A 22,051-nucleotide genomic window follows, 5' to 3' on the forward strand; every position below is an offset into this window, starting at 1 on the left:
GTATTACAGGAATCACAACAAAAGTATTAGCAAGGTAATATGCTATTAATACAACAAAGCTTATATCTTTAAGTTTTTTTAAAAGTGATTTGGTTTTGTTATTTTTCTTAAAAACTATTTGAACTGCTTGCATTATATGTTAATGTTTTTCTGTCAGAGTCGTAAATGAAATACATTCATTTCAAACTTATCAGAAAAAAAAAAAATTAGTCTGGCTGAACAATGCTAAATTTGTAGCATATCAATGAATACTTTTTAAATATACATATGAAGAATATGTTTATGCCTATGGAATTTTGTTTTTTTATGAAACCCCTGCAGCATTTGGTTCTGTCAAAGTAACTAGCAAAGTAAGTTTAGGGAAGAAAACTTCAAAAGTGGTGCAGTAATTCAACGTGTTGCATTTATACAACAAATATAACACAAAGCAGGCAAGTCAGTAGAAATCTGTGATGTTATCATACTTTCCTCCACTGCTCCTAATGTAAAGTGTGTTTGGGAGTGATTTGCTTATCTTTCTCTTCCTCTTTGAATATGCTTACCAATTACGCGTATTTGTGATGCAGAAGTTAAATTTTTCTTACAATTTCTTTTCTCTGAAGTGTTTTTAAAATTTATTTTGATCCTCTGCAGTGGTGGTCCTCTACATTTGCAAGTTTTACTTAGTTCACTCAGAGATTAACCAAAGTTTGTTCACTTTTACCTATTAAGCCTGTCACTACTCTAGCCGACGCATCACTTTTTGTCACGCCACCACCATCACAGAATTGCAGAGTTGGAAGTGACCTTGAGATCAATGAGTTTAATCCCCTGCTAAAACTGGTTCCCTGCAATATGTCACAGAGGTAGGCGTCCTGATGGGTCTTGAACATCACCATTGAAAGAGACTCCTCATCCTCTCTGGACAACCATTCCAGTGCTCCGTCACTGTTACTGCAGAGAATTTCTTATGCATGTTTGAATGGAATTTTCTGTGTTCAAGTTTTAGGCCATTGCTTCTTGTGTTATCACTATGCACCACCAAGATGAGCCTGGTCTCATCCATTTGTCTCCCACTTCCCTTCAGACTTCTTTTCACCAAGCTGAACAGACCCAGATTTTTCAGCCTTTCCTTGTATGGGAGATATTCTGGGCCCTTTATCATCTTTGTGTCCCTCTGCTGGACTGCTTTTGGAGATGCCTGTCTTTTTTTAAATGGGGACCAGAACTGGACATAGTATTCACCAGGACAGAGTAGAGGGGAGGGATCATCTCCCTCAACCTGCTGGCCATGCTCTTTTTAATTCACTCCAGGACGTCATTGGCCACAAGTACACACTGCTGGCTCGTGGGCAAAGAACATGTTGTGTACCAGAACAACCAGGTCCTTATTTTCTCTTCTCCCTTGATTGACTCTAAACACCGTGCTGCAACTTTGAATCACACATAATCACAGAATTGTAGGTGTTGAAAGGAACTTCTAGAGATCACTGAGTCCAACCCCTTTCTAAAAGCAGGTTCCCTACAGGAAGTTGCATAGGAATCTGTCCAGATGGGTGTTGAATGTCTCCAGAGAAGGAGATGCTACCACCTCTCTGAGCAGCCTGTACTAGTGCTCTGTCACCCTTACAGTAATGTTCCTCATGTTTGTATGGAACTTCTATGTTCCAGACTCTTCTCATTGCCCCCGTCCCATCTCTGGCTACCACTGAAAAGAGCATGGCCTCATCCATTTGGCTCTTGCCCTTTAGGCATTTATAAGCTTTGATGAGATCCCCTCTCAGCCTTCTTTTCTTCAGACTGAACAGCTACTGGGCTCTAGCCTTTCTTCATATGGGAGATGCTCCAGGCCCCTCATCATCTCTGTGGCCCTCCTCTGGACTATCTATAGAAGTTCCTTGTCTTTTTTTTTTTTTTTTTTTTTTTTTTTTTTTTTTTTTTTGAATTGATTTGTATAGGATTGAAGGAAAGCTGAGTAGAGTGAAAAGAAGGAGAGAAACACCATCAACATCGTGTTTCGAAAACTAGTGAAAATATATTACTGATTAACTTCTTTTTCAGTTGATTTGAAAAATCAGTTACTTTTGGCTTTTAACTAATACTGTATATCTTCCCAGGATTATATATTATGAATCAGTCGTGAGAAGTACCTGAGACAGCTTTTGAAATCTAAGCAATTATCACTTATAATAGTAAAAAACATGAGCTGGATCATAATACAAGTAGTAAGGAAAACAATAAAATGTAAGGAAAATTGAGCTAATTGTTTTTACCTCCTACTTTCATTCTCTCTGTGTTTATTTGACTTTGTTTTGGAATGTATGCAGAAGAAGAAAGAATAATCTGTTTGTTTGTCTCAGAAAATCCTCTTCCGCAAACGTGATATCTTGCTGTCCAGACTGGGAAAATGCTGAGTCCTTATGTTTACTCCCTAAGTATTAATAGTAACATAGATCCAACTTAATTGCTGAGTGTTTAAAATTATTAAATAGAGATGCTAGCCTTTTGTGTCTACAATTCCTATCCAGTACACTGCACAAAGATGTGGCTGCTACTAAAGGTTAATACCTTTTCTTTACGTTCTCTCCAGTGTAACAGTTTATGTGCTTCTTTGAACTAGCAAATGAAGTCTGCCATATGAAGCAGAAGTACAGTATTTGTAAGCAAAATGAGTTATGTTCATACTTTATACAGACACTCTACATTAACAGGTTTATTTTTCCACTGGGAAAGAGCCTAATTTGCTGGAAAATTGGGTTTTCAGCCAAAGAATGCTTTTCAAGCAAGTCATTTGCTTTCCAGGAATTTAGATTCCTCTTTCTAGATTCACAAAAAGTTAAACAAATGAGATCCATAGCAACTCATGACATCTTGAGACTTGGCATGACATTTAGGCCTCTAAGTACTTCTACCATTTTTTGGGAGCTGGGTTAGTACACTTGGATTACTAAAAGTACATCACAGTGAGGTATTACACATCAGCACTTAGCTCATACCTTAGAAGCAGAACATCTCTGTTTGCAGGGTATTCTTCAGAAGCTCAACAGCACAGATTATTAAGCTGATGAAATACAGTTTATTAAATTATTACAGGTAATTATTTCCTTATTTCATAAAGTCAACTTTGTCCAATCACTTTTTTCTGTTCCCAAAGAAACATAGTGGAAGGATTCTTTAAAGAAAATATTGACTAAAGAGAGAGAAGTGTTATTGTTTCTGGTACAGAATCTGAAAAAGAAATAATCCAGTGTGGTCTTCTTTGTCTGCTGGCAATGTTCCTTTTTCACAACATGCTCATAATTAGAGGAGGACATTTTTTGACTTGTTTTATGTTTCTGGATTGTTTTATGTTTTAATGTTATTTTCAATAAGGTTTTCAGGTTTGGTGTATTGTTTTTCATACATTTAATAAATATATGTGCATTTATTTTTTACAAGTAGAAAGTTACTGTTGTGTAACCACAAGATTTGGTAACATTTCTGCAGCTCAAATGCTTATGATGTCTAATCTCTCTTGACTGCCAAGTGACCATATGATATGTGTTAATATAACATCTGCCATAATGGATTTGTTTGGCAAGCTTTATTCAAAGTTTGGCACGTCAGTCAGACAATAAGTGCCAGATATAGCTGTTCTCAGGCATCTTCTACTCCCTTTTACTGGTACTGTCTAATTTTTTGCTTCTGTGCTTTTAGGTAGACACTAATATCCTACAGTCACGTTACAAAACTGAAGTCTATGAAACTTGCATGCTTAGACTTCATGCAGATTTGTGAAAAGATTAGGAAATCTGAAGTCCTCTGTGCCAGAACATCTGCTATTATAATGGTTGTATCTATAGAAACGGTATAGAACCAGGCAGATCCTTTGTATAAGCTGTAAAGATATTTCATGCAATTTATTCATCATGGAGCCTGCCTTGACTCTCATCTACATAGTCACTACCCAGGACAACTTGGGAATCACCAAGATTTTTTAACCTGATTATGAGTGCAAATAGTTACTAAAAGTAAAAATAGCAATAAAAAATAATCATTTTGTAAGCTCACAAGAGTGATATTCAGCTTAGTCCAAAAAATGCATCTAGAGATTATCTGATCTAACCCACTGCTCAGCAGGTTCAGCAAGGGCAGGTTGTTCAGCACTGTGTCCCATCGGGATTTCAGCATCTTCAAGGATGGAGACTCCACAGACTCTCTGATCCTGTGAGTAACCACACCCACAGTGAAGAAATTTGTATTTAAGTACCATTTCCTGTATTTTCACAAACTATACTGTATAAATTTACTATATTTGTTGTATATCCAGTGTATGCCCATTGACTCTCATCCTGTCACTTGGCACCACTGAGAAAATTCTGCTCTTGCTTTCTTATTCCTTCCACCAGGTGTTTTTATGAGTGGCTAAGAAGCTCCTAAGCCTTCTGCTTTCTATGCTTAACAGTCCCATCTTTCTCAGCCTCTCTTTCATGTGTCAGATGCTCCTATCCTTTAATTATCATTGTGAACCATCATCGTACTTATCTCAGTACATCTATGACAGTCTCATACTGGAGAGAACAGGATCTGGCACTCCAGACATGTCTTATCAGACCATAGCAGGGGAAGAGCACCTCCCTAGATCTGCTGGCAACACTTGGCCTAATGCATCCTAAAATACTTTTGACTTTCATCACTTCACAGTGATCACCCACCACACAGTGCTGGGTCATGTCTAATGTATACCCCAGGACAACTAGGTCCTTCTCTACCAAGCTGATTCCCAACTGTTCAGATACCAGCCTCCACTGAGGCCAGAGGTTATTCTTACCCAGAAATAAGACTTTGCATTTCCCCTTATAGAACTTTGTAAGATTTCCAGTAAGAGCCCATTTCTCAACATGTCAGGTTCTCTGTGAATGTCAGTACACTGAACGTCATCTGTGTCAACCACTCCTCCTGGTGTTGTGTCATCTGCAAGCAAGATGAAAGTGCATTCTGTCCTGTCATCCAGGTCACTAATTGAGAAGTTAAGCAGTGCTGGCCCCAGTACTGATACCTGGGGTGCAACACTAGTTGTACTTTCAGATGGACGCATGCTGCGTATTACAACCCTCTGAGCCTTGCAGTTCGACCAGTTTTCAGCTCACCTTACTATTCACTTACCAATTGTCATCATTGTAGTAATGAAAATGTTATGGGAAACAGTGCCAAAAGCCTTGCTTAGTCAAAAATAACAACATCTGCTTCTCTCATTCACTAGGCCAGCCATCTCATCACTGAAGGCTGTCAGGCTGATTAAACATAATCTCCCCTTTGTAAATCCATCCTGACTACTTCCAGTCATCTTCTTGTCCCTTATGTGTTTGGAGATTGTTTCCAGAACTATTTGCTCAGTCACCTGGGGATAAAGGTGAGGTTAGCTAGTCTGTGTTCCCCAAATACTCCTCCTTGTCTTTCTTGAAGCTCAGTTCTTTCTCTAAAGTTTAAAATTTCCCAGCTTAAAAACAAAGAATCTGCTTTAATGGAGTAGATATAAAAATAGCTGCCTGAGAGGACAAAGAATTTATTGTGCACTCAAATCAAAGTACTAAAATAAAATTAAACATAATTTAAAAAACAAACAAAAAAAAAAAGCAGTATTTACGAAACTATAAATTAAGGATTTTTTTTTTTTAATTAATTTTTTGGCCACTGGAAATCATATTATGTCCAGATTTCTAGCCAAGCAAAGGTAGATTTAGATAACCTAAATCACTGAAATGACTTGGAGAACAAATGAAAAAGATGTACAGATTCATGACAGGACAGAGAGAATGAGAACAAGTTGGATTTTAAATTACATGATTATGAAATAGAGAAACAAAATTAAAAGGTTGACTACAAATTCTGAAGGAGAAAAGCCAATGCAATAAGTAAAAACTTTAATTGTCAGGACTTTAAATGTCAGCTTTTTGAAAAGGTGGAAATGGTCGGAGTGCATAAAGCCCTATTCCCTTCACAAGGCCTCCTCAGAGACTGAGAAATCTTATTCTGAAATGTCAACCTTATCAGCAGAAAGATTTAATTATGGAAAAAAAGCATAAAGTATCCAGAATTTGTGTTCAAAGATTATGAGTTACAGTATTTCCAAGAACTGTCTACTTTAACTTTCTCTAAAAAAAATAAGAGGCAGTAATAAAAAGCAATGCAAGAAAAGTTCCTAAAGCCAGTGTTCTGGCTCTGAATAATTGGACAACATAATGTTTACTAAAGTAAGATCTTTTGGTAAGCCTTCCAGTAAGCACAGTAGAATAATTGCTAAGAAAATGTGTGTTTGGTTTGTCATAGAGAACATAATATTATGAGATTTTCCAAATTTTCTTTCCCAGATACTTTAATCTGGAGACATAAAAAAAAAAAAAAAAAAAAAAAGACAGAAGACAGTAAAGGGAATTGTGTGATAGGGATGAGTGATGATATGCAGATAAATTTTAATAATGTGTGTTGCATGGTGCTTTCTTGATGTGACATGTATGAATCTAACTTTTCTTATTTTTTCATAAACCTCATGTCTTACATAACTCTTTTTCTTCACGAATATGTAAACTATTCAGGTAGCTCAGTTGTTAAGGATATTGCTTATGTTTCAGTTTGTTTCACAAGTCATACACAGGATTTATATAGCACACAACATTGCTGATCATAAACAAAGGCAACTTGCTGTGGAAAGAAAAATACATTCATTGATTCAAGCTGCCCCAAAGTAGTTACGGTAAGAGATTATGGCTCATATAGATCCCTCTAAAAGTCATTTATATGAGCCGCCAGCCTTGAAAAGAACTAGAAAACAAGATCCAAAAGCTTTTCATTTGTCTTGGAATAGAAGTAGTATAAGAACCAACAGCACAAAGAGCTTAACTGAGGTGAACTGGATTTGTTTAATCCTTTTTTTATAGGTGATAAAGACTGAGACAGGCCCTATACTAGAGCAACATGGTGCTTTAGAGAAAGCTATGTGTGTATAAAATTGTAGAGAGAACAGAATTCAAACCAGGAGCACAGTATTTGAATATTAAAACACAGCAATTGCAGTGGTCTTCTATGTCTTCGACTGTCTTTTAGTTGCCACTGCAAGGACTGGAAGAAGTTTGAGGCTGATCCAGTTGCTATCATTTATATAACTGTTGTAAGACTGCAATGCCAGATCCCAGTGACATTGTCTATTAGACCATCCTGTAACACATGATGAGCAACAGGTGTGGGGAGGTATGGGGGTATGAAGATAGTTAAATGAAAGAATTCATTTACAGCACTCTAGCAGGTGCAAAGATTGTCATTTTGGCCTTAAGGACTCATGCAAGCCAGTAATTTTAGGAGAGCAAAACAAAATTCCTGGTGAGTGAAATTCTCACAAAGCCTTATACAACAGTGAATCTCCTAATGGAAGTGCAGTGGATGTGTGGTGTCATTCTTCTGCTAGCAAGACCACTTTTAATTAAACACACAGATAATGTATCGCATGCTTGTTTAACAGAACAAAAGCAACAGCCATCATGTTCAATATTTCTCATTTCTTTCTCATTGTTCATCTTTCTTAGAGATGATCTGAAGAAACTGAACAGACCATGCAGACAGACCATGCTTCAGCATGTGATTCAAAATAAGAATTCTAAATCTGCAACAGGAAGAAACTGATATTGCCATAATATTAGGCTGATATGTCACTTATTGCTTTTAACTACATATACTGTTCTTTTGTATTTCTTTTGTATTTCATAGATGCATTAGCATCTATGATGAGAGTAATTTGATGATTAGGACTTTTTCCTTGGAGACTGTTGGGAAAAGCCACTGTGTTTAAGAAAATTAACAGATAAAAGGAGGAATATATACACCTACCCTGAAGTCACAGGAGAGTGCAAATGTTACAGATAAGTATATAATGAAAACCCCAACACCTGGCTGCATCTGTTCCTCTTACATTATTTCGCCTCTCCATCACGGGGACTCACGAGCTTAAAACATTTTAAAAGTCTTACTAGAAATAAATATTCTTCCCATCTGTCTTGGTTTCAGCTCGGACAGAATTGTTTTCTTCAGCATGTGTGGTTTGATGCCATGTTTTAGTTCTAGGAGAAAAATAAAGTTGATAACAACACACTGATGTTTATAGTTGCTGCTGAGCAGTGTTGTACAGAGCCAAGGCCCTTCTCAGTGAAGGGCAGTAAGGGCTAGGAGGACCTAGCTCTGTGACTAAACTTTGTTAATTTGGACAGATGACTTATATTCACCAGAGGATCATTCCATACCATATGACATCATGCAGAAGGAGTTGTGAAAGTGGTAGGAGTTCATCTGGCTCTCTTCCTCTCACTGCCCCCAGTTGGGCGTCAGTCAGGGAGTGGTGAGATTGCTTGTGCGGCACTTGTTATATACATCTCTATATATAAATGTATATAAATTGAATGTATATAAATACACATATATATAGTCATTACTATTATTATTTTCCTTTTCTTTTGTCTTATAAGTAGTTTTATCTCAATCTATGAGTTCTCCTCTTTTTCCCCCGTTTTCACCCTCATGCCACTGGGAAGTAGAGGCAGTGAGCGAGCAACTCTGTGGTGCCAAGCCACCTTCTGGGTTAAATCACGACACCATTTTTATTTCCTCAGTGCTTCCTCCTTTCGCAACATGCATCATAGGAACTTTTGCCTAGAAAAGACATTTTATTTGCATGATAATAAAAAATTAATGAGCATTGAATATTTATTAACTTTGTTACTGCTTTATCTCCATATCTACTGCATTTTCTCACAGGAAGTGCTGTGCCTCCTGTGCAATAAAGTAATTTACTGCATTACATTGTTATTTCATGAAAAAGAAAAATGTTAAAAAAAGATGAAAAAAAACCAACTTGGAAGGACTTGGTGAAAGAAATAAAGACACTTTATTTGTATGCCCAAATCAGTAGTGTTGGCTTTTTTTATGATATGTAATAAGTGGAAGCAACACTAAAGGCATACACTGAAAGAAGAGCTAAATTTATGTCTCAAAATTCAAGATTTATAGGAACAATTCAACAGATAAAATCTGATCTTCAGTCAGTCATTATTATAACCAAGTCACATTAAACAGTTAATTTATGATCTTATTATTCATACACATATCCCTAGTAGCTTTATATGGATCTTTATTTGTATCTGCCCTCAGTTTGACCTGTTTGACTGAGGGTATAATCAGGCTTGTTCACACAGTGAGACAGAATGTTTCTATAGAGCTGCTGTGGAATTCAGGTTGTATGTGATTTTAAATAATGCCTTTGTGAATGATAGATAATCTGATTGTAACTGAGGCATCATATTTATTAGAAGTCTCAAACAAGTATAAATAATTCACTTCTTATAAAAGATCTTGCCACATATTTATTTCATAAAAGCAAATAATTTATCTAGTGACATATCTGGATATGGAGGTTCAGGCTGCACATATTTAGTTTTATTATATTTTATTATATATTGCGGTTACAGGGGTGTCTTCTCCCTACAGTCATTAGTTTATGCCACCTAACAGAACAAAAAGTGGACACAAGAAGGGTTAAAAAACAAAACAAAACAAAACAAAACAAAAAACCTCTGAAAAATCAGCAGGAAAGCAGGAAAGTATATTTCAATGAGACAATAAAAAAAAAGTGGAGGAATTTTTTGAACAGTACTATGATTATATCTTCCGTGGATGTGTCAGTCATTTTTTTCTAAAAACAAGATGAATGTATAAACGTAAGAGGCTTAATCTCACTGTATTAAATCACATCTTAGAATGATCAGAAAGCTTTTTATCTTCAGAAAATAAGTTGTACTTCAATAAAATACTTAGACAAGAAATGTTCTAAAATACAGATAACTCCAAATGACCAAGCAACACAACCATTCTAGTGAACTTATTGCTTTGCAGGAATTTTCCTGTCCTTCCAGACAATAAATTATGTTTCTAAGTTGAAGACAGCTCCTCATAGTTATGTCTGCCTCTAAGAAATAAAGACTATTTGTAACCATCACAATGTCCATAGCAGAATCTGAGCAATTTGTGAGTAGACACAAGCATAGATCTTCAAAATTATTATCAATGATATTAATGATTATAATTAAGCTTGTGTGCTATGTCATTGTAATTTTTTTTTTGTACCCAGGATTAGTCATATTTTGATGTACAGTTCAGATTAAGCTTTTCTTCATTAGTTATATGAAACTGTCAAGTGGCTAGTCTCCCCGAATAATAGAAGTTTGCATGCAGTAAAAGGATATACTATGTGACCATGAGCATCTGAAGTTAAAGATTTAGCTCAGAAACAAAAATGTAGAAATAAGCAGCCAATGTGGAAGTATTATCTTCTGGCTAGTTTATAGTCCTTTGTTTTTTCACCACAAGGCAAATATTTCAATACGTTTTAAATGTACATCCAATCTAGTAGATAAGGAATATGAAGTTAGTTGCTTTCTCTTTGAGTACAATCATTATGTTTGCACATGAACTGTAAGTTTAAAATTAAATATTAATTTTAAACTTACAGTTTCAGAAAAGGTTATTTCACTTATGATTTTTGTTGTTGTTGTTGTTTTATTTTCGTTTTCTTTTAATTTCTTTGCAAACCATTCTACAGTTATGTTTCGGAAATCAAAGATGGACTGTAAAGTGGATTTGATCAAACTGCTTTTACTTCTGAGAAACTGACCTAACAAAATCCTGTGGTTTCTTTTTGTTGTTGTTGTTGTTTTGCTTTTGTTTGTTTGTTTTGGAGTTTTTGTTAACTTTATCTGGAATAAGATTCTTTACTCTTAAGGGGAAAAGGAAATAGAGAGGGAAAGAGAAGAAGAAGAAGTGAAGAGGGAGAAGAAGCTGCAGAAGAAAGAGAGAGAAGCAGTGGGGGAAAGAAGAGGGAAAGAGGAGAGAGGGTGGGGGAAAGAGAGGGAAAGATACTGCATCCATGCATTAGTAGACAATGATGTCCTGGAATTAAGATTCTTGCCAAGAAACTTGACAATCTTCTATGTAAGAACAGAAATAGGAATCTGAGCACTGTTCCTTCTGACAATCATGGGATAAGTACCTAGTGGGAAGAGGGCCTTCTCTATTATTTAGCAACAGGGAAAAGAATTCTGGTTGTTTGCTTGCAATGCAGTACAGGAAGTGCTTTGAAATCATTAACATTTCTGTAGGATCAGAAAATAGTTGCCTTTGTAAAGCTCTTAAAAAAATAAAGGGTACTTAGCTTGCTAAGGAAGGCTATAGTTGTGCGATTTTGTGTTTGTTTTTTTTTTTGTTTGTTTTTGGTTTGTTTTTTTTTTTTTTGTAGGTTTTCTTTTTTTTTCCCAGTTCTTTATATTTTGTAAAAAGTCAGAGACAAAGGATGAAATTTTTGTTGTTGTTGTTGAACTTTCTAAATAACTGTACCTCAACATCTCTAACCTGAAAAATGTGCTCATTTTGAATAGTCTGTTATGTGAGTAGTCTGTTATATGATAGGTTGCTCTAGTTAGGAATATGATACCTCATAGTCTGAAGGATTCGAAATTATTTATAGGAAACAATAGGTCTACTTCAGAGTTTCTAAACTAAACAAGGATTGCAGAAGCTCTGTGCTGCCTATGAATGTTGGTTTCTGCAGACAGCATAAAACTGAAATGCAGAGGGGCAGCTGAAATCTTCTCACATTTGTTTTGGTTCACATGGCTTAATTGCCAGAAAAACATTCATGTATTTGTAGGTTAATAAATAAAATAACATGCAAATAAAGTGTAGATTGATTGAGAGTACATTTCAAATTGCCCTAAAATTTGATACTCTTAAGTATAGCAAGATAGTGAGGTGATTTTCCTTCCCTGTATCATTCTATTTCAATGTTTCCCTATAGCTAAAACTTTGAAATGCAGTATGCTCAGGGATGCTTTTGGTTTTCTACGTGGGTGAAGGAGCTAGCCCTGGGATATATAACTGCTTGAACCATCAGATGTGCCTACAGTTACTCATTCTTCCTGGCCAAAAATACTGGCAAATATCACCTTAAAATACAACACAGGAAACCTATAGTGTGTTATTATTATTATAGTGTTTTAATCTTGATTAGAGAGCTTATGTATTATGTCTGCTAGATGGTAGAATAAAGTTCAGTTTCAGCAAAAGTGGAAGACTGGGTTATGTGCTGGAGATCAAAGCTGCTGAGAGATCTTGACAAGTTGAAGACAGGGACTGATGACCATGTAGTTGGACAAAGGCAAATGCAAAGTCTTGCCCTAGTTCTGGAATAAGCAGTAGTTTAGGGCATGGTCTAACTGAATAGAAAAAAGCTTTGCAGATCCATCAGTCCCAGCATATCTATCAGTCCAGGCATAAAATAAGTTGAACCTCAGTCAGCAAGGGCCAACTGCACATTTTTTCTCAAATGTTTAGCTAGCAGGTACAGGAAAGTGTTCCTACACAACTATTTAGAACCTATGAGAGCACACTGGGAATGCTCTGTCAAAGTTTTGGTTCCTCAGTGTAGAAAAAGACATAAGCTGGATTGAGTCCAGCGCTTAGAGGATTAAATACTTGAAATGGTGAATTCTCCATCCACAGAGGTGTTTAGAACTTCAGTGGATGAAGTATTGACCTACTGACTGATCTATTGAATTTATTTTCAGCAAGAGTTTAAACCTCTTGATCTCCAGAATGTCTTTTCAGCCTACATATTCCTGTGAATCTAATATATCAGTTATATATCTAATTAATTGTTTTCAACAATATTTCTTCTGTGAAATTCTTTGTGGAAGACTTGAATATTACAAGTTACAGGAAAATTGTGTTGTGCATAAGTTATGTAATAACTTCATCATCATTTCAATTGTGATTTATTTATATATTGCTAATAATGATTTTATGCCAATTCATTTAATAGTAGGAAGCTTCTTAGAGATCTTCAGTACAGTACCATAAAAGTAATGTCTTTCTTTGCTTTGATTAGAAAAAAAAAACAAAAAAAACTGTTTTCTAGCCTCGTTGAATTTGTTGAACTAGTTATATCTTTAATACAATGAGAAACTTGTTTTCTTGAAGAGTCTCAAAACAGATTTAGAACAACAGTGACTCAGAAAACACTATCTGATAAATGGTAATTGAGTTTAGAGTGACAGAACTGCAAAACTAAATTTAAATTCAAAGTGGATGATTTTTTTAAATGGCAATGTGCTGATAAATTCTGAGTCTTGATGGAAAAGTTAAGATTGGGAATGACTAATTTTGTAGTTTAAGAAAAAACACAATTTGGATCCTTTTCCCTTCCACCTACTTTAGCTCATAAGGAAAAAAAAAGAAAAAAAAAAAAAAGATAGAAGGAGAGATAGGGACATCAGTGTAAAGAGAAGTAACAACCCAGAGATGCTGTAAAAATCTTTAATAACTGTGGGCTGTCTCTGAAGTCCTGAACACAGAATAATTTCCTGTAGAAAGTAGAAAAATGAACTGAAAGAGTGTTTGTGCACCAAATCTAGGTCTTTTCCCTGAAGAGGTATTTTGATTCATCCCTTGCACTGATGGATCAACACATAAGGTTTTGCCCCATATCTGAAGATGTTTAAGGCCTTGAGTGACCTGATCTAGTGCTTGATTTACTGTTTGTCAGTGATGGCAAAGGGAACTAGATGATTTTTAAGATCCCTTCTAACCCAAGCCATGCTATAATTCTGTGATAACAATTGGGGAGATTTATGCATTGGCCAAATAAGAAAAATATCTATGAAACAGCAAAATATGGATTAATTCTCTACTTGTTGCATGCAATGTTAGTGTTAGTACTGTAGGTATTAAAGGGCATTGATAATTTAATCAAAGAGTAAAATGAGTGTAATAAAAAGAAAGCAGCTCAACCTCTCCCTCAGTTCAACTGACAGGAGATGAGTGTGTTTAGTAGATTAAACCTACACACATGTGAATGTGTGTCAGTAAGAAAGGAAGTAGTGATTTGACAAGTTTGAGGGAACAAATATTACACAGTTATATCAAAATGTCAAAAGTACTTTAAATCTCTGACAGCCCATAATCTATGTTAAAGACTGAAATGTGAATTAATGTTGAAAAGCTAAATATCAAGATGTTCCAGGGAGCTAAAAGTTGGAGATTTCCCATGAACACTTACTAATCATTTAAAGAAAAAAAGTGAATGTTCTTTTCATGTATCATGCACTTGTCTGTCAGACATCAGTAGAACAGACTTACTAACAGTAGTTGTTAGTAATATGAAAGTAGCAATAATCAGATAGTCACTTCTATTAATTAAGTATGCATAAGGTGATGAATCTGGGTAATAGCTGCACTTTTCAGCAGCACGTTTTGAACAGGCTTCAGAAAGTTCCTATTAGCACCTTCAGAATGTTTTTGACCATGACAGAACTCTTATTCTGCAGTTTACATTATTCTACCATAATTATTTCAGAGTAAATTAAAAGGGAAGAGGGAAGTAATTTTAGTAGGAGTCTTAACATTACGTCGCTGCATCTGTCCCTTGAATTTTAAAAATGAACCCCTTTTATTTTAATCCACCTTCAAATCTTAGATTATCTATGTTATTTCTCTGATAGTGACTATTTGGCAGGAATGTATTTAAATATTATAATAAGCAATAAAATACTTCATTAAACACGTTTACGAAAACACAAAACTGTAAGATGTTGCTGTAGGGTTTTTGTGAAAGTCTGAAGAGATTTTTTTTTTAACAAATGTCTCCAGTACCTCAGTATATAAATCTAATCTAATAATCTAATTGTGGTGCTGTATTTACTCTATAAGTGAAAGCATTTACGGCTGCGTAAAGCATGAACATTACTTAAGGCATGAACAAAGAAAAAACATTTCTGAGCCAATGTATCAAGTTTTTTTTTCTACACAATAATTATCAGAAAACTATATATGTGAATTTCTTTCTTTTCTAGCGCCACTAACAGATAAACCACCAAAGCTTTTACACCCATTGGAAAGTAAGCTAACAATTCAGGAGACCCATTTAGGTAAGTAGTAAACACATAATTTCTCTTCAAATTGTATGAAGATATTTGATGTGTTAATGTACAGTGGTAATGTGATAATATGATGTCATTAATACTTTCATTAAAAATACATTAAACATACTGTGTTGACATGGTGGAGGTGTATCATATAACATCTAGAAGAGTTTTGTTCACAAAAAAAAAAAAAAAAAAAAAAAAAATTAGAAAATAATCTCAGTACTAAAGTCTTGAATACTACTGCATTTTTTACTGTTTTTTTTTTCCATTTCCCATTGTTATGCGTGTGCCTGAGATTTTCTTTCTAAAGTTTCCCTTTTCTGTATATTTAAATATACCCATATATATTAAAACCTCAGTGGGATTTTGTCATTTAAATTCTGTTTACATGACTTACTTGGTACTCTGTATTTATACTTTCTGTGTGTATAAATGTAGTACTGGTTTAAAACTATTCAGCAGTGAGACCTTAAAGTAATTCAGTCTGATTATTTAAAATTTACAGATATTTATGTGTGAATAGAGAGAAATTTATGTACAAAATCATTTTTTCACTTTTTTCCAAACTAGTGGATGGTGGATATATTTTCTCACTTAGATCACTTACTGCCGTACATGTAATTAAGTATCCAAAATTAAGTAAATGAATTACTATGGCTTACAGGACATAGAAGTTTTTCTCCTTTGTGGACTCACAGGTGGCAACTTCTAAGAAACAAGCAGTCATCAGGAAGTTAAACTGGACTTATAATTTGGACTTATAATTTGACAGATCTTTGAACATTTTAACTAAAGATACAAAGGCAAACAATATGCTGGTTGTTTTAATCACATAAAAATAATTTAAAATTAAAATTAGATAAAATGAAAGAAAGATAACCAAACTCTGGACATTCTTCAGAACAACATCAGCAAAAAGAAATAGCAGAATACTTGCAAATGAGTTTGGAGAGTCAGCAACAGAGAATCTTATGGTGCTTGACAGCCTGTAGCTAATAGTAGCTAACTCATCTTCATTTTGGTATTGATAAAAATTACATTATAATTCAAGCTATTCAAATAATTTTATGAGGTTCTATACACATATATTCTGAAAGTATTATATAGGAAAGGGGTTATATTCCCTAATACAACTAATTTTTTTGAAGTCCGAACACATAATTTCTGTGTTTGATGACTCATGATGATTTTATCTTTTCATTCACCTACAATCATAGGAAATGTAAAGCAAAGTGACTGCCCAATTTTTCTTTCTGACTGATGTTGGTTACTGGGATATTTTTAATGGAAAAGAATTGACATCCTTTTTAGGCTTTGTCAGTGTTTCACCTAATGTGTTGTACTTATCGAGGTTAATTCAAGAGTGTAACTATTAATGGCTAGCTAGAAGCTTTTAACCTATGATTTTAAGTATTAATAATACCTTTAATTTCTCATAGTTCTAAGAAACAGAATGAATTATTTGAGATGTGCTAGGTTATGGATAAGACACTTTTCAGACAACTGAGTAGCTGTTGATGAATGTGAAAGAGTTAACTTGAAAATGTCACTCACACAAGATGGAAAAATTGACTGTAAAAAAATATGAAACAAAAGTACTTTACCTTATATAGATAGAATATTAATTTGTTGTTTAAGAGTTTCTGAAAAGTTGTATCAGAGCTCAAGCAAGTGAGAAAAAAAGAAAAAAGAAAAAAAATAGTTCTCTGGCTCAAATATTGTTCCACTCATAGATTTAATGCTTTGATCCCTTCGGGTAATGTTTGAAAGGGTTACATTTCACTTTCTTTGTGGAGAGCTACCGTTTCAGTTCATATTTTGCAAAAAAATAAAAAGAAAAATATTTTAACATTGAAATAATATTCAGGTTTACTTAGCCAAACCTTAGAAAATTACCTCAGGCAACAGCCTCCCACCGATCTGAGGCCTGGGCTAATCATAACTTGCAGACTGATCTAGGCAGTGACAGAAAACATGATAGTCCTCCACAGTGTGTTTAGGACGGTGTGTTCGACTTGTATTTGAAAATTAAACATATTGATGGAAATATTGGCATAGAAAAAGAAGAGCAAGGAGGCAAGAGCCTCAGGTAGTCTGCGACTTCATGCTGCAGGGCACCAGCTGGTGCACCATAAAGCTTGTACAGTTACCTCTGCTCATGTTTCTGTCCTTATCTCACAGTCTTCCACACTGAGCAGGAATGAAGGCAAGGCACACGTCTGCGCATGTCCTTGGGCTATACGTTATGTACAGAGACGCCTGTGCTTCTATGGGCACCCAAGTTCTTCTGAAACATTAACAGTGATAGTTCACCTCGAAATTTTCCAGTACTAGCAGGCTTTTTGAGAACAGTTCTGAACATACTTTGGAGAAAATTCCTCGTAGCCTCAGTGTTATTGCTGAGATATATTGCTCTCTTATATATATACCAGCAATTAAAATTAACATCATGTGACTACAGAGCTGTTGTATTCCACAAGGTGATTACACATTGAAGGAGGAGTTTCTCTGAGTGACTGATGAAGTGTTACAGTATTTGGCTTGAAGCAAAAAAAAGGTGGAGAATCTGCAGCTCTCAAATCTGGAACTTACAGGCTCCTATGGTTTAAATGTAATCTAATCAGTCAGTCATGGAAAAGGTGTCCCACTCTTGGGACACCCAATGGGAAGATATTTGGAGGATTATAAAACATGACTACAGTGCAATGAGCAACCTAAGAGAGGTGCAGGAATCTTGAAACCTCTTTTGAAATGTCTTAATCACACTGAATAGTAATCAGGAAATCCCTGAGTAAAAGCACAGCATAGAAATTGAAGGAGAAATTTGTTTCTCAAAGGCTTTTCTTGAAAGACAGTACAAGACAGCCAAAGCATGAGGCAGATAAATCCTTGATGAGGAAAGAAAGATACATTCCAAACTTGTCCTGCTCTGCATTTAATGCTTTTTATTTGTATATTCACTTCCAATTTTGTGATCAATCATTTACTTCTGTTCCTAGGGTAAAAATACTGTTTTCTTTTTGAGCTTTTCTCCTGACAAGAGATTCCTAAGTAGCTATGGTGACTTCAGTATAGACTTCTAGTCTGGAAACAAGGACTTCAGATAAAATACTGTGTTGAACATAGTCTTGAAAAGGGTGCAGCTTTGCAAGAATCTTGGAGCTATAAGATGAGTTGTGTTTGCCATTCAGCTCCAGGCTATTGTGTGGGCTGGAAGCATAAGCATCAGCTGGGGAATAGGGAGACAAGGCACAAGTAATGAAGAACCATGTGCAGCCCCAATGAACTGCATTCCATGATTTCTTTTTTCTTACCTCAACGCACTACCAAAATCAGCAAGCAAAAAGCACAATAACAGTAGAAAAGAATTCTAAGAATAACAAAAACTATAAACTTTTAGTTCAGACCTGAGTAGAAATTACATTGTTCAGATTGATATTATTTCTGATATATGAAACTCCTAAAATAGAAGTAATTCTATTTTTTTAAATTTTAGATTCATGCAGATGTTATACATTTGGCAGAAATGCATATAAGATGCATGTTCATTTAACAATTATGTTCTGTTTTTCTGTATTGGTACATTTTGAGGCTTTTCAGTTTCACCAGTCTTTCAGGCAATGTTGTTATTCCCACCAGCAATGTAAAACATATTTTCTCCCTCAAAGAAACTAACAGCATATTATTAGTCTGCCTGTTGAAAATCTCATTCTATTAACCATTTGATCTATTTATGGACCAAAAGAAGACAGGTGTGTCTCCATAACAGACTGTAATGGATCAGAATTAAAAAAAAAAAAAAGCAAACAACAACAAAAACACAGCAACACATGCACATGAAACAAAACACAATAAATCAATAATGATATTAAACAGCTCAGAAATTATGTCATCCCCATTTTTTTCAGTATATTTTCTGATTCTGCACAAGCCTATAATTTGAAATGCCAGAATTCAGCTAGAAAAATAAAGCAATAGTTGAATTATTTTCATCTAGACAAAGGAGAAAATGAATAAAGACTCCCAGAACCATATGAATGGGCCTAAAACATAGGCAGGCACCTAAGCACTTTGTGATTTGAATGAAGTGAGTTTTCATGAATTTCATCCAATGCCAAAATTTATTCTTGTGACTAAATCTGCACTGAATGTGGTTTTGTTGTTGTTGTTACTGTACTTGTTGTTTTGTCTTTTATTTATTTTTAGAGCATTATTTCCATAAAATGAAATTGACCACTCTCTAGTGAATAGGGACTTGCTTCTTTCTCTTTGTCCTAAACATATTCTTGAAAAAAGTGATTAAACTGGCTATTAATGTGTTCTTTCTAAAATGAGAATATAAAAAAGTTCCAGAAGGAGATGAGAATACTTCAGGAAGAGTGGGATACTACTTCATTTATAGCAACATTTTCATAAAAATCTTCCACACAAATTGACATTATTAATGATAAAAGCACTCCTTAGCTAGCGTAATCAGTAGCTGTATAAATAAATTACCTAAAGTGATGTGAAATAACTAGCAATATATGTCTCCTTTCTAGATGATAATTAAAATGTAAGAATGCCTAAAATCATTTTTAACTGTACACAATTAATCTAACTGCCATACTGACTCCATAAAAGGAACAACATCTTCATGATGTTAGGAATTGTTACATTGATCTACTTAATTGTTCCAGTGTTCTTTACACTAAAATGATCTATTTTTGAGGAAGAAACCCTCAACACTTTCCCAGTGCTTCCATGTGGCTGCACATTCTGCTAACTCAAACATGGCTGTGGAAAGGAGACTCTGGGACAGACACTGGCCCAGCAAAAGTCAAAGAAAATGGTGCCACCTCCCAGCCACCTCACTAGTTCCGTGCACAGAAAGGAGCTGTAGTGTGATTTCTATCTCAGCCCAGCTGCTGAGACTTAGTGCTGTGAACTGGATCTTCAGACCGTTGTGCTCAGGATCCTTCACAATGACATGAGCATCTTTACTTCAAGAGAGGCTGATATCTCCATTCCTTTTAAATACTCACCCGTGTGAATTCTGTTGAAATATAGGAAGATAAGAGCTTAGGAATAAAATATAGCTAGGCCACCAAGGCCCATGGGCAGGGCTGCCCCCCACCAGCTCAGGCTGCCCAGGGCCCTATCCAACCTGTCTTTCAGCATCTCCAGGGCATCACAGCTTCTCTGGGCAGCTGTGCCACAGCCTCACCACCCTAAATACTACAAGACAGCTAACTTTTCTACTAAATTTCAATTTAGTATAATTATTCAGTCAAATAGTAGGACATTCGGTGTAAAATGTTTTGCTGAACGACTCACTTGTAAAGTTAATTTAACTGAAGACTAGTTCATGAAAACTCATGCATTTGACATCTAGTATAGGAGGATGAAGAATAAGTGTGTTTTCAGCCGCATCTCAATCTGTGTATGTACATATGTCTTTAATAATTTCTATCTTCAGAGACATGTAAATGAAAGGTAAAATAGCCACTTAGGAGAAAAATTGGTGGCAATCAGGTGAAATCTTGACAATCAAGGGAAGTCCCTGGTGACTGGAAAAAAGGCAACATCACACCCATTTTTAAAAATAGAATTAAGGATGACCCCAGGAACTGCCTTCCTATCACCTCTCACCTCTGTGCTGAGAAAGATAATGCACAGGAGCACATCCTCCTGGAGGTAGTGCTTAGGCACATGGAAGATAGGAAGGTGATAGCATGGCTTCACCAAGGGCAAATCTTGCTTGAATGACCTAGTGGCGTTTTGTGATGGTGTCACTGTATCAATGGACAGGGGAAGAGCCAGTGATGTCATCTGTCTGGACTTCAGTAAGGCCTTTGATATGCTACCCCACCACATCCTTCTCTTCAAGTTGGAAAGATGTGGATTTGATGGGTAGACTGTTCAATGGATGAAGAACTGGCTGCAGGATAAAGTTCAGAGAGTGGTGGTCACTGGCTCAGTGTCTGGATGGAGATCAGTGATGACCCACAGGGGTCAGTGCTGGGACCAATACTTTGAGGGAGGTAATTCTGTCCCCCTGCTTTGCAATGGTGAGGCCTCACCTGAAGTATTCTGTCCAAATGTGGAGTCTTCAGTACAGGAGGGACACGGACCTGTTGGATGCATTCAGAGGAAGGCCACAAAAATGATCCAAGGGATGGAACACCTCTCCTTTGAGGACAGGCTGAGAGAACTGGGGCTGTTCAGCCTGGAGAAGAGCGGGCTCCAAGGTGACCTGATAGCAGCCTTTCAGTATCCAAAGGAAAGCTACAGGAAAGAAGGGGATGGACTCTTTAGCAGGGTCTGTGGTGATATGACAAGGGGAAATGGCTTCAAGCTTAAAGAGATTTAGGTTAGACATAAGGAAAAAATCTTCTACAGTGGGAGTGGGTGAGGCATTGGAATGTGTTGACCAGAGATGTGGTGGGTGATCTGTCCCTGGAGACTTTCAAGAGGAGGCTGGATCAGGCCCTGGGAAACCTGATTTAGTTGTGGCATCCCTGTTCACTGCAGGGGAGTTGGACTAGATGGCCTTTACAGGTCCCTTCCAACTCTAAGGATTCTATGAACCTATGATTCTATGATAATGTGCAATAAAATATTTACCTAGCTCTTACTCAAGATGATATTTACACATACATTTTGTTGTTTTTTTATAAATCATAGTATCTAGGTACCTCAACTGGCTTAAGCTTTGCTATTCCTGTCTCAGGGAAGGGTGTATCAGAGGAGATGGAGTGTCAGAAATATCAACAGTAACAGGAAAGGGGTTTTTCAGTCAATTTAAGTAAATATAGTAACTATATGCATTATGAATGTCTTTATTCTTTTTAAAGTGTTCAGGACATATCATACAGCGAGGCTATTCCATACATAGCCCTTTAGTTTCATCAGGCACAAACTGTTATATATATGGTTTTACACATTCTACTGAAAAGAATGAAAACAATTTTCGAGCTATTTCTTGGCATTTTCATTTGAGCATTCTGTTTCTAAATGGAGAAATGTAGCAGACAAATATGTTTACAAAGAAAATGAATGGATTCAAGACTTCCAAAGGTATTGACTAAGAGAAA

At 35.8% G+C, this 22,051-nt stretch overlaps 1 protein-coding gene across 1 annotated transcript in view; it reads left to right on the plus strand.

The window, feature by feature from the left end:
• The window catches only part of IL1RAPL1 (interleukin 1 receptor accessory protein like 1), a 685,271-nt gene that overhangs the window by 491,034 nt on the left and 172,186 nt on the right, over positions 1 to 22,051 (plus strand). The window contains exon 6 of the mRNA XM_052674171.1: positions 14,904 to 14,978. Within this exon, the coding sequence (XP_052530131.1) occupies positions 14,904 to 14,978 (75 nt within the window). The remainder of the gene's footprint in view (positions 1 to 14,903; positions 14,979 to 22,051) is intronic.

Source organism: Tympanuchus pallidicinctus, unplaced genomic scaffold (genome assembly GCF_026119805.1).
Source record: "Tympanuchus pallidicinctus isolate F22 unplaced genomic scaffold, pur_lepc_1.0 scaffold14, whole genome shotgun sequence".
In the NCBI taxonomy this organism is placed as follows: Eukaryota; Metazoa; Chordata; class Aves; order Galliformes; family Phasianidae; genus Tympanuchus; species Tympanuchus pallidicinctus.